The sequence below is a fragment of the Scyliorhinus torazame genome, chromosome 21 (genome assembly GCF_047496885.1).
Source record: "Scyliorhinus torazame isolate Kashiwa2021f chromosome 21, sScyTor2.1, whole genome shotgun sequence".
Taxonomy (NCBI): domain Eukaryota; kingdom Metazoa; phylum Chordata; class Chondrichthyes; order Carcharhiniformes; family Scyliorhinidae; genus Scyliorhinus; species Scyliorhinus torazame.
Genome location: NC_092727.1, coordinates 657,171 through 671,381, shown reverse-complemented (window position 1 = coordinate 671,381; position 14,211 = coordinate 657,171). Strand labels below are relative to the sequence as shown.

The 14,211-nt window shown below is 46.3% G+C and overlaps 1 protein-coding gene across 1 annotated transcript in view; it reads right to left on the bottom strand.

Annotated features, from left to right (window-relative positions):
* Positions 1–14,211, bottom strand: part of LOC140398724 (rho guanine nucleotide exchange factor 12-like) — a 111,449-nt gene that overhangs the window by 27,812 nt on the left and 69,426 nt on the right. Inside the window, exons 2-3 of the mRNA XM_072487739.1 lie at positions 13,911–13,934; positions 3,474–3,568 (exon numbers count right to left, since the gene is read on the bottom strand). Of these exons, the coding sequence (XP_072343840.1) occupies positions 3,474–3,568; positions 13,911–13,934 (119 nt within the window). The remainder of the gene's footprint in view (positions 1–3,473; positions 3,569–13,910; positions 13,935–14,211) is intronic.

The window sequence follows — 14,211 nt, the reverse complement described above, 5'->3', positions numbered from 1 at the left end:
GGTTTTGTGGGCCGTATCAGATTGAAAGGAAATTAAGTGAGGTGAATGTGGTTGAAAACACCAGATAGAAGGAAAACTCACCGAGTGTGTCATGTGAATATGCTTAAAAGATACTTTGAAAGGGAAGGAGAGAAAAAGGAGGTTTTAATGATTCTAACTCAAAGTGACGAACCAAATCCAGATGAATGTGAATTTGACATACCTCAAATTAAATTAGAAAATGAGGATGTTCTTAAAAATTGGGATGAATTGTTGAGTTACCTTCCAGAGGAAAAACAAACTGACCTGAAAGAGTTATTGATATCACATGGGCAAGTTTGTGGAGATAAATTGGGAAGTACTAAAATGGCTATACATGATGTAGATGTGGGAAATGCTGTTCCTATCAAACAACATCCATATAAACTTAATCCTTTAAAATTGGCACAGGTTAACAGAGAGATTGAGAGCATGCTTAAAAATGGCATAATTCAAGAGGGTTGCAGCCAATGGAGCTCACCCATAGTGATGGTACCTAAACCAGACGATACGCAACAGTGTGTGGACTATAGAAAGGTGAATGCAGTTACAAGAACGGACTCTTACCCTATCCCACGTTTGAAGGATTGCATTGAGAAAATGGGACAATCTGCTTTTATTTCCAACTTCCAGACATGGAAAGAACATTTAAAACATCGTTTGGAGTTCTTCGATCGACTTCAGGAGGCGGGTTTGGTGTTGAACCTAGCCGAAAGTGAATTTGGAGAAGCCTGAATCACTTTCCTTGCGGAGTTTCCGATACCTCAAGACGAAGGGAAATAATGCGATCTCTTAGCAACAATGAATTTGATCGAACCTTTGTGCAAAAGATTTGTAGCCTGGTTGCTCCACTGATGGAATTGCTGAAGAAACGTAAAACATTTCAATGGACAGGGAACTTTCAACAGGCATTTGACGGCCTGAAAGCTGTGATCACCAATGCTCCTGTATTGGAGAATTGCTAGGGGCTCTGTGGTCAGATTGAACTAAAGTATGTGATTATAAAGAGAAATGCCGAGGAGTAGAGGAATGGATGGATCGTGCAGAGACTTTCTTGTTCAAAGAGACTGTCAATCGAGAAGGTTTTCGGTTGGAGGAAGAACGGGAAAAATGGACTATATTATTATGCCTGTTTGCGAGTGTTGTTTTTTTTTAAACAAAAACGTATTTTTACTGTATGCATTTCTTAATTGATGGTGCAAGGTTAAAAATGAAACCATCTTGAAGTTGATGGGTTTGTTTTTTTTCTTGAGGGGAGGTGTCATGTGAGAGTGCCTTTAAGAACTGGATGTTTAAGAAATGTACCTTTAAGAAATGAAGCTGATCATATTACTGAAGTGATGTCACAGTGGGGGAGCTGAGCTCACTTCTGCTTTTGGTTTCAGTTTTGAGAGAGCAGCTGAAAAGTGCCTGGTTGGTTTGCTGTGAGCTGCTTGAAAGGAGAAAGCCAGTTTGAGACAGCAGCTTGAAAAGTGCCTGGCTGGTTTGCTGTGAGCTGCTTGAAAGGAGAAAGCCAGTGTGAGGAGAAAGCTGGGAGTGTCTGTGTGGCTTGCTGAGAGCTGCAGGAAGAAAACACAGAACTGGCCTGTGGATGTCTGCAAATCCAAAGACTATAAATATATTGAATGTCTGTTTTGAAGGTGAAGTCTTTGGATATTTAAAAGAACAGTTTGAAGGATTATTTAGTGTTATAGTCTTTTGGGGTTATCTTTGAAGTAAGGGGTGTTAAGAGATCCAATCTTTATTTAAAAGGATAATTTGAGTTCATGGAATGAACATTGTTTTGTTTCAAAAACCACGTATCCATAATTGGAATACCACACCTGGGGAACAAGCCGTGTGCTTCAAAAGCTAACAATCCATTAAAGGAGGAGGTTGGTTGAACTCCATTATACATTTTGGGGTTCTGAAAACACCGCTCCCATAACACTACAGACAGAACGGTTGTATATATACAACCGACTAAGAATGATACAATACCCTGGACATATGAACAAATGAACAGGAGTAAGGCATTTCCCTCCTCAAGCCTGCTCCGTCATTTAATAAGATCGTGGTTGATCTGATTGTATCTTAAACCCCGCATTCCTGCCGACCCCCCAATAACCTTTCACCTCCTCGCTTACCAAGAATCTATCTACCTCTGCCTTAAAAATATTCAAAGACTCTGATTCCATTACTTTTTCAGGAAGAGAGTTTCAAAGACTCAGAACCCTCAAAAGAAATTGCCTCATCTCCATTTTATATGGGTAACCCCTTAATTTTAAACAGTGACTCCTAGTTCTAGATTCTCCCACAAGAGGAAACATCCTCTCCACATCCACCCTGTCAACACCCCTCAGGATCTTACATGGTTTAATCAAGTCGTCTTTTAGATCTTCTAAACCCCAGTGGATACAAACCAACCTGCCCAACCGTTCCTCTCAAGACAACCCGCCCATTCCGGGTATTAGTCTAGTAAACCTTTCTGAGCTGCTTCTAATGCACTTATATCTTTCCTTAAATAAGAGATGAATGCTGTACACAGTGCTCCAGATGTGGTCTCACCAATGTCCTGTACAACTAAAGCATAACCTCCCTACTTTTGCAATCAATCCTCTCACAATAAACAACAACATTTATTAGTTTTCCTAATTACGTGCTGTACCTTTACACCAGCCTTTTGTGATTCATGGACTCGGACACCCAGATCCCTCTGCATCTCAGAGCCCTGCAATCTCTTGGCAGTGAGAGAAAATGCTTCTCTTATTTTTTCATGTCAAAATGGACAATTTCACATTTGCCCACAAAATCCATTTGCCAGATTTTTGCCCATTCACTTAACCTCTGTGTCTTTTTGTAGCCTCCTTACATCCTTTTCAGAATTTAATTTCCTACCTTTCTCCGTGTCATCAGCAAATTTGGCAACAATACCTTCAATCCTTCATCCAAGTCATTTATATAAATTGGGACACCACTCGTCACATCCAACCAACTGTTCCTGATAGCTGGCCAATTGCCAATCCCTGCCAATATGTGGCCACCATCACCATGAACATTTATTTTCTGTAATAACCTTTGAGGTGGCTTCAGCATCAACTATTAGCAGAACTGGGAGCTCTTCAATGGGAAACACTGATCAAGCCGGGAAACTAGAATCACTTCTTGGTCCAACTTCTAGACCGAATGTCAGAGAAATGAAGATTGAGGAAATGGATGGTGGGAAGTGAGAGTGAGCATTCAGCCTCTCATTGCTGAAGCCAACGGCAGTGTCAATTACACTTGAATCTGCGGAGGACAAGCTTTCAGATAGCCTGTAGCCACACCTTACAGTAAAATTATCAACATTAATCTCAGGGAATGAGACAGAAATGAAGACATTATCACAATCAAACTATTCACTAGTTGATGATCAGTCTCCAATCATTGGAAGGTTGGGAGCAGAAAGTGGGCTTGAGCCCCCAGCTGTGTCTTACCTGTTGGATCAAACTCGTACAGAGGAGATTTCTCAGAGTTCTTCTTGTCATGCTTATCAGGTGACAGGTCCTTGTTCAAATTGCTTCCTCCTTGCCTGTAACAGAACAATTCACATCATGACAATCCAATCACAGCATAGCTAACACCCACTTGCAGACATTATATAGACCGCACCCTTCACCCCAGATCTGCTTCCATTGGATATGCCACACATTCTCTCTTTGTACAGTAAAATCATCCCTGCCCAGGACTGACCTTTGGCCTCAACTCCAATTTCCCACACCCCTCGATTTCCTGAGCGGGCTGTTTATAACCTGTCCAACTCGGGTTTAAATAGGCAAAATGACAGGATCCACAAGCCTCGGGAGTAATTCCAAAGACCACAAACCTTGAGTGAGAAAGTGTCTCTTAGTCTCAGTCCGAAATGGCTGACCCCTTATTCTGAGATTGTGACCTCCCCACCCCAGACTCACCAGCTGGGGGGGTTGGGGAATCAATCTGTCTCTCAGAATTTAGCGCTTTAAGAATTTTATACATTTTACTGAGATCACTTCTCTTCAAATTCAAAGAACATAGGCTCATTCTACGCAATCTCTCTGCGTGGGACAATGCCCGCATTCGATGAATATGTATAATGAGCTTTAAATGCACCCCCACTAAAAACAAGAGTATTCCAGCTATGGCATCACAAAGATCTATATGTGAACAGCAAGACTTCCTTACTCTTACACTCTTATTCCCTTGCAATAAATTGCTCGTTAATTGCCTGTGATTCCCAGGAACATGGGAACAGGAATAGGCCATTCAACCTGTCGCGCCTGCTCCGTCATTCGATATGATCATGGCTGATGGGACATTTCAATTTTACCCACATTATCCTCATAACTCTACATTATTGTTAATCAGAAATCTATCAATCCCTACTTTAAACATACTCAATGACTGAGCGTCCTCAGCCTCTGGGGTAGAGAATTCCAAAGATTGACAACCCTCCGAGTAAAGACATTTCTCCTCATCTCCGTCCTAAGGGGCTTCCCCCTCATTTTGAAATTGTGCCCATGGTTCTAGACGTCCCAACCAAGGAAAGCATCTTACCCGCATCTACCCTGTCTGTCCATCAAAGTATTTTGTAGATTTCAATGAGAGCACCTCTCAATCGTCCAAACTCTAGAGATTACAGGCCCAGTTTCCCCAAACTCTCTTCATAAGACTGTCCCGTCTGGTGAACTTTACACTCCCTCGACGGCAAGAATAATATTCTTTGAGGTAGGGGGAGCAAAACTGATCATAGTACTCCAGGTGCGGTCTAACTAAGCTTCTATACAATTGAAGCAAGACTTCACTCCTCCGATACACAAATCCTCTTACGTTGAAGACTAACATACAACTAGGTTTCCTAATAGCTTGCTGCACCTGCAGGTTCCTTTCAGTGAAAATGCTGGAAAATCTTAGCAGGTCTGGCAGCATCTGTAGGGAGAGAAAAGAGCTGACGTTTCGAGTCCGATGACTCTTTGTCAAAGATTGGTTTCAGATTCCAGCATCCGCAGTAATGTGCTTTTATATTTATTGGTTAGTTTTCAGTGATGTATGGACAAGGACACCCAGGTTTCTTTGCACTTCTACATTAATTTACTCTGCACATCTGATCCTCCTCCCATAGATTATCTTTCATTTTACATTATATTCCATCTGCCATGTTCTTTCCCACTCACTAGGTATGTCCAAAATTCCTGGAATTGCCTTACATCTTCCTTACGACACATTCCCGCAAGCCTTTATATCATCTGTGATTTTACTTTGCATGGATAATGTCCACTTTTCCTTCAACCCTCCATTTGAGTTGTTATTTTCTCAAATGTCATGAAGAATGCCTCTAAATCCTTTCCCTCGAATTTTGGTAAGGCCTGTACATATTCAGACATATCCCCACTAGGATTCAGACTGCTCCTCCCTTTTGACATTCCTCAACTTCTGTCTTTAATTCCAACCTTTTAGGTTGATATTCTCTCCCCCTCGTTTTCTCTTTCTACCCTTGCTAATCCTTCCATTTCCACATCAAGATTCCTTATTTCGATCTGCAACTGAATTCTCTCCAAATCTGTTTCCCCACCAGAAAATGTTTTTGATGCTACACTACCAACCACTTGCTCGGCGACTCTTGTGTGTTTCTAACAGACTCAACTACTATATCATATATCTCTGCCTTCTTAGCTTTAACCGGCACTCTACTTTTAATTCACTTCCAATTCAATTAACTTGTCTTCTCAAAGCCATTGTAAATAAATCAAAGACAAGTTCTCCACCTGAAGAAAGGCCTTTGCAGCTTCTAAAGTCAGCCTGTTATGCTATTACAAACCTGGTGCCTCTAATATATATTGCACCTCAAATCATTGCTATCTACCATTCCAAAGATCCCTGGATAATGTCCCCAAACAAGTCACAATCCCTGGGCTAGTGCACGGTCAATTCCAGCCCCACTTCACCCAGAGTTGCAACACAGATAAAATTAGATTTTGTATTAATACCCGTGAGTTAAATTGACCAGTTACTGGGTTTGTAAAAAAAACACAAATAATTTTTTATTGTTAACAGTAATTACAATTAAATAGTCCAAAAAAAAAACTGACTACCCTAGACCCCTTTCCAACTACCCCCCACTCTCTATGCACACACAGATAGTCAAACAACACAGAGGGAAAAGAGTGGCTGAGAGGTAAAGAAAACATAATAAAAGAAATGGATAAAGATCTCTGATTCAGGTGGCTGTCTTCCAGTTAGTTTCTTTCTCAATGTGAAGCTTGGACTGGGGTCCAATGTTGGACTGTGGTGAGCACAGTAAGAAGTCTTACAACACCAGGTTAAAGTCCAACAGGTTTATTTGGAATTACTAGCTTTCGGAGCGCAGCTCCTTCCTCAGGTGAATGAAGAGGTGGGTTCCATAAACACATATAAAGACAAAGTCAATGATGCCAGGTGATACTTTGAATGAGAGTCTTTGCAGATAATTAAGTCTTTACAGGTCCAGACGGTGAGACTGGAGAGAGGGATAATCCCAGGTTAAAGAGGTGTGAATTGTCTCAAGCCAGGCCAGTTGGTAGGATTTCGCAAGCCCAGGCCAGATGGTGGGGGGTGAATGTTATGAGACATGAATCCAAGGTCCCGGTTGAGGCCGTACTCATGCAGGTGGAACTTGGCTATCTGTTTCTGCTCAGCGATTCTGCGTTGTCGCGCGCCCTGAAGGTCTTTCTCGAGGTTAGGCCTCCAGTTTGTAATGATCTTCACTGCAGACGCACAGAGAAAGGAGGAATCTCCCCTGCAACTGGCAGCAGAGAGGAGGTAAGGCACAGCTCCTCGTCCTTCCAGGGTCTAGAGGCTTCTGGCAGGTTCTCTCCAAAAAAAAAAAACACCTGGCAAGAACCAATCTCTGACTGTTGTCAGGCAGAACACTGTTCCTGGCCTGCCCACCAGTTGTTAGCTAATCGAACCGACGTCCATAAAACCAGTTCCCAAGGTGCATTTGGTGCCGGTGAAGTTGCTTTCTCCTCTGAAAATACAAAACCTAGGAAAACACTGTCCAGGCAAGCACTCTTCTGCTTAAAAGCACATTCCGATTATGAATCAAGGGATACGGAGAGTGGCAGGTAAGGTCATAGATCAGCCATCATTGTATTGAATGGAGCAGGCTCGATGGGGCCGTGCACGCGTATCTTTATTTCATCGCTACATTATTCAGATGCTCACCTACTGCAAAACTGACACAAAGTCACACTCCAAGTAACTTTACCTCTTGTGAAGTGGGTGTTCCTGCACATGGATAATGTTTCAGGAAGGCAACGCCCATCTTCAAGGGAAATTAGGGATGGGCAATAAATGCTGGTCCTGCTACCGATACCCACATCCCTGGTTTTCAAATGAATGATCCTCGTTTGATTAACGCAGGCTTGGATAACTTGCCAATTTGAAAGGAGATCGCCTGCAGTAATTTTGTCCAGTCAATACTGGGTGGGTTGGCTCCCACATTTTTAACTTGTTACTTTTCTCACTGTTATGGGCCAGGGATTAGAGAACCCCAAAGTGTATCATGGAGTTCACCTGACCCACAACTGTTAATAGATTGTGTGGTATGGGGAGCACACGGCCCACTCTGCAGGTGGTACAGCAGAAATGGAAAAGTATTTTTTAAGCAAAACAATGTTTATTCGATGAACTCAAGTTAACCTTTTTTTTTTAATAAATATTTTATTGAAAATTTTTGGTCAACCAACACAGTACATTGTGCATCCTTTACACAACATTATAACAACACAGATAACAATGACCTATTTTATATAAACAAAAAACAAAAAATAAATATTAAATAACAAAAATGAAAACTAGCCCTAATTGGCAACTGCCTTGTCACAAGCTACACCCCCCCCCGCCCCCCCCCCCCCCCCCCCATCCCTCCCCCCAAATCCTGGGCCGCTGCTGCTGCCTTCTTTTTTCCCCCCCATCTATCTATCCGCAAGATATTCGACGAACGGTTGCCACCGCCTGGTGAACCCTTGAGCCGACCCCCTTAGGACGAACTTAATCCGCTCTAGCTTTATGAACCCCGCCATGTCATTTATCCAGGTCTCCACCCCCGGGGGCCTGGCTTCTTTCCACATTAACAATATCCTGCGCCGGGCTACTAGGGACGCAAAGGCCAAAACATCGGCCTCTTTCGCCTCCTGCACTCCCGGCTCTTGTGCAACCCCAAATATAGCCAACCCCCAGCTTGGTTCGACCCGGACTCCTACTACTTTTGAAAGCGCCTTTGTCACCCCCATCCAAAACCCCTGTAGTGCCAGGCATGACCAAAACATATGGGTATGATTCGCTGGGCTTCTCGAGCACCTCGCACACCTATCCTCCACCCCAAAAAATTTACTGATCCGTGTTCCAGTCATATGTGCCCTGTGTAATACCTTAAACTGAATTAGGCTTAGCCTGGCACACGAGGACGACGAGTTTACCCTGCTTAGGGCATCTGCCCACAGCCCCTCCTCGATCTCCTCCCCTAGCTCTTCTTCCCATTTCCCTTTTAGTTCATCCACCATAGTCTCCCCTTCGTCCCTCATTTCCCTATATATATCTGACACCTTACCATCCCCCACCCATTTCTTTGAGATCACTCTGTCCTGCACCTCTTGTGTCGGGAGCTGCGGAAATTCCCTCACCTGTTGCCTCGCAAAAGCCCTCAATTGCATATACCTGAATGCATTCCCTTGGGGCAACCCGTATTTCTCGGTCAGCGCTCCCAGACTCGCGAACTTCCCATCCACAAATAGATCTTTCAGTTGCGTTATTCCTGCTCTTTGCCACATTCCATATCCCCCATCCATTCCCCCCGGGGCAAACCTATGGTTGTTTCTTATCGGGGACCCCCCCAATGCTCCAGTCTTTCCCCTATGTCGTCTCCACTGTCCCCAAATCTTCAGTGTAGCTACCACCACCGGACTCGTGGTATAGTTCCTCGGTGAGAACGGCAATGGGGCTGTCACCATAGCCTGCAGGCTAGTCCCCCGACAGGACGCCCTCTCTCATCTCTTCCACGCCGCTCCCTCCTCCTCTCCCATCCACTTACTCACCATTGAAATATTAGCGGCCCAATAGTACTCACTTAGGCTCGGTAGTGCCAGCCCCCCCCCTATCCCTACTGCGCTGTAAGAATCCCTTCCTCACTCTCGGAGTCTTCCCGGCCCAAACAAAACCCATGATGCTCTTTTCTATCCTTTTAAAAAAAGCCTTCGTGATCACCACCGGGAGGCACTGAAACACAAAGAGGAATCTCGGGAGGACCACCATCTTAACCGCCTGTACCCTCCCTGCCATTGACAGGGCTACCATATCCCATCTCTTGAAATCATCCTCCATCTGTTCCACCAACCACGTTAAATTTAGCCTGTGCAATGTGCCCCAATTCTTAGCTATCTGGATCCCCAGGTAACGAAAGTCTCTTGTTACCTTCCTCAACGGTAGGTCCTCTATTTCTCTACTCTGCTCCCCTGGATGCACCACAAACAGCTCACTCTTCCCCATGTTCAATTTATACCCTGAGAAATCCCCAAACTCCCCAAGTATCCGCATTATTTCTGGCATCCCCTCCGCCGGATCCGCCACATATAGTAGCAAATCATCCGCATACAAAGATACCCGGTGTTCCTCTCCTCTCCTAAGTACTCCCCTCCATCTCTTGGAACCCCTCAGCGCTATCGCCAGGGGCTCAATCGCCAGTGCAAACAGTAATGGGGACAGAGGACATCCCTGCCTTGTCCCTCTATGGAGCCGAAAATATGCAGATCCCCGTCCATTCGTGACCATGCTCGCCACTGGGGCCCTATACAATAGCTGCACCCATCTAACATACCCCTCTCCAAAACCAAATCTCCTCAACACCTCCCACAAATAATCCCATTCCACTCTATCGAATGCTTTCTCGGCATCCATCGCCACTACTATCTCCGTTTCACCCTCTGGTGGGGCCATCATCATTACCCCTAACAGCCTCCGTATATTCGTGTTCAGCTGTCTCCCCTTCACAAACCCAGTTTGGTCCTCGTGAACCACCCCCGGGACACATTTCTCTATTCTCATTGCCATTACCTTGGCCAGGACCTTGGCATCCACATTTAGGAGGGAAATTGGTCTGTAGGACCCGCATTGTAGCGGGTCCTTTTCCTTCTTTAAGAGAAGCGATATCGTTGCTTCAGACATAGTCGGGGGCAGTTGTCCCCTTTCCTTTGCCTCGTTAAAGGTCCTCGTCAGTACCGGGGCGAGCAAGTCCAAATATTTTCTGTAGAATTCAACTGGGAATCCGTCCGGTCCCGGGGCCTTTCCCGTCTGCATATTCCTAATTCCTTTCACCACTTCTTCTACCTCGATCTGTGCTCCCAGTCCCACCCTTTCCTGCTCTTTCACCTTGGGAATTTCCAGCCGATCCAAAAAGTCCATCATTCTCTCCCTCCCATCCGGGGGTTGAGCTTCATATAATTTTTTATAAAATGTCTTGAACACTTCATTCACTCTCTCCGCTCCCTGCTCCATCTCTCCTTCCTCGTCCCTCACTCCCCCTATCTCCCTCGCTGCTCCCCTTTTCCTCAATTGGTGTGCCAGCAATCTGCTCGCCTTCTCCCCATATTCATACTGTACACCCTGTGCCTTCCTCCATTGTGTCTCTGCAGTGCCTGTAGTCAGCAAGTCAAATTCCACATGCAGCCTTTGCCTTTCCCTGTACAATCCCTCCTCCGGTGCTTCCGCATATTGTCTGTCCACCCTCAAAAGTTCTTGCAGCAACCGCTCCCGTTCCTTACTCTCCTGCTTCCCTTTATGTGCCCTTATTGATATCAGCTCCCCCCTAACCACCGCCTTCAACGCCTCCCAGACCACTCCCACCTGGACCTCCCCATTGTCATTGAGTTCCAAATACTTTTCAATACATCCCCTCACCCTTAGACACACCCCCTCATCCGCCATTAGTCCCATGTCCATTCTCCAGGGTGGGCGCCCTCCTGCTTCCTCCCCTATCTCCAAGTCCACCCAGTGTGGGGCATGATCCGAAATGACTATAGCCGTATATTCCGTTCCCCTCACCTTCGGGATCAATGCCCTACCCAGCACAAAAAAGTCTATGCGCGAATAGACTTTATGGACATTGGAGAAAAACGAGAACTCCTTACTCCTAGGTCTACTGAATCTCCATGGGTCCACCCCTCCCATCTGCTCCATAAAATCTTTAAGCACCTTGGCTGCTGCCGGCCTCCTCCCAGTCCTGGACTTCGACCTATCCAGCCCTGGTTCCAACACCGTGTTAAAGTCTCCCCCCATTATCAGCTTTCCCGTCTCTAGGTCCGGAATGCGTCCTAGCATTCGCCTCATAAAATTGGCATCATCCCAGTTCGGGGCATACACATTTACCAAAACCACCATCTCTCCCTGTAGTTTGCCACTCACCATCACGTATCTGCCCCCGTGATCCGCCACTATAGTCTTTGCCTCGAACATTACCCGCTTCCCCACTAATATAGCCACCCCCCTGTTTTTCGCATCCAGCCCCGAATGGAACACCTGCCCCACCCATCCTTTGCGCAGCCTAACCTGGTCTATCAGTTTCAGGTGCGTTTCCTGTAACATAACCACATCTGCTTTAAGTTTCTTAAGGTGTGCGAGTACCCGTGCCCTCTTTATCGGCCCGTTGAGCCCTCTCACGTTCCACGTGATCAGCCGAGTTGGGGGGCTTCCCACCCCCCCCCCCCCCTTGCCGATTAGCCATCATCTTTTTCCAGCTTCTCACCCAGTTCCCACGCAGCTGTATCTCCCCCAGGCGGTGCCCCCCCGCCCATCCTCTCCCCTACCCACTCCCCCCTTTCCCCAGCAGCAGCAACCCAGTTATTCCCCCCTCCCACCCCCCCCCCCCCGCTAGACCCCCCGCTAGCGTAATTACTCCCCCCATGTTGCTCCCAGAAGTCAGCAAACTCTGGCTGACCTCGGCTTCCCCCCGTGACCACGGCTCGCACCGTGCGACGCCCCCTCCTTCCTGCTTCTCTATTCCCGCCATAATTATCATTGCGCGGGAACCAAGCCCGCGCTTCTCCCTTGGCCCCGCCCCCCATGGCCAACGCCCCATCTCCTCTCCCTCCCACCTCCCCCCATCACCACCTGTGGGAGAGAGAAAAGTTACCATACCGCAGGATTAGAACATAAAACCCCTCTTCGCCCCCCACATTCGCCCCACCACTTTGTCCAAACGTTCTTTTTAATAATCCACTCATTCCAGTTTTTCTTCTACAATAAAAGTCCACGCTTCATCCGCCGTCTCAAAGTAGTGGTGCCTCCCTTGATATGTGACCCACAGTCTTGCCGGTTGCAGCATTCCAAATTTTATCTTCCTTTTATGAAGCACCGCCTTGGCCCGATTAAAGCTCGCCCTCCTTCTCGCCACCTCCGCACTCCAGTCTTGATAAACGCGGATCACCGCGTTCTCCCATTTACTGCACCGAGTTTTCTTCGCCCATCTAAGGACCATTTCTCTATCCTTGAAACGGAGGAATCTCACCACTATGGCTCTGGGAGTTTCTCCTGCTCTCGATCCTCGCGCCATAACTCGGTACGCTCCCTCCACCTCCAACGGACCCGTCGGGGCCTCCGCTCCCATTAACGAGTGCAGCATCGTGCTCACATATGCCCCGACGTCCGCCCCCTCCACACCTTCAGGAAGACCAAGAATCCTCAGGTTGTTCCTCCTTGCGTTGTTTTCCAGTGCCTCCAACCTCTCCACACATCGTTTCTGATGTGCCTCCTGTATCTCCGTCTTCACCACCAGGCCCTGTATATCGTCCTCATTCTCGGCTGCCTTCGCCTTCACGACCCGAAGCTCCTGCTCCTGGGTCTTTTGTTCCTCCTTTAGCCCTTCGATCGCCTGTAATATCGGGGCCAACAACTCTTTCTTCATTTCCTTTTTTATCTCCTCCACGCAGCATTTCAAGAACTCTTGTTGTTCAGGGCCCCATATGAAACTGCCACCTTCCGACGCCATCTTGGTTTTAGCTTGCCTTCCTTGCCGCTGTTCCAAAGGATCCGCTGCAATCCGGCCACTTTCCTCTCCTTTTTCCATCCGTATCCAGGGGGAATTCCCTTCTGGTTTACCGCACGATGTTTTTTGCCGTTAAAATTGCCGTTGGGGCTCCTGTCAAGAGCCCAAAAGTCCGTTCCACCGGGAGCTGCCGAAACGTGCGACTTAGCTGGTCATCGCCGCACCCGGAAGTCCCAAGTTAACCTTTTTAAACCATACAGTGAACATCTTAGCAACCATCAATTCAAATACAACCCACAAAGACTACAACACGAAGTAATCCTTTAAGCTTTCCTTTTAACATCCAGAAGACTGAAAAACAAAACCTTTAACAGAAGCACATCAGGTTAAAGTCACGACTGAAAACATTTATAATTATGAATTCACCAAATGATCAAGAGACAGTCTTTTCATGGCAGAGAGAACAGCAGTACACCTGCTCTGTCTGGCTTCAGCTCCAACACTGAAAACGAAACTAAAACACACCCTGCAGCCTGCTCAAAAATGAAAGTAAAAAGCTGACAGACAGCCCAGCTCCACCCACTCTCTGACATCACTGCAGTGGTAAACACCCATTTTTTAAAGGTACTCTCACTCCAGATATTTATATACACACCCATTTATAAACACCCATTTCTTTAAGGTACTCTCACATGACATTCACACATTTCACATTTCTACGGTACCATCACCAGCTCGACTTCCGTTTAAGCAGCAGCAAGAGAGGTTCCTGGGAGTTCAGAGAGAACTCTAACACTGTGGACAAGTTTTTATGCTAGCTGATTGGTTCTCGGTCGGTCTGAGATGACCAATCACCCCCAACCATTGTGTTGTGAGCTCTTACCTGGGAAGTCTTCTGATGGGAAACCTGCAACCAAAGAGAGCAACTGGAGTTAGAGAGGCCAGTATGGATCACACAGCAATTCACTGAACCCCATTCAGTGATCATACAATGATGCAACACGAAAGGCAGCCCATCAGGTCATCCTACCTATGCACGCTCTTTGATAGAGTTGGCAATTACTCCCCACACACTTCCTCATTTCCCATAGCTCTGTAATTATTTACTTTTCACATAATTATCAATTCTCTTCTGAAAGAAGTTACTGAATCTGCTTTCACCACCCATTTAGATAGTACATTCC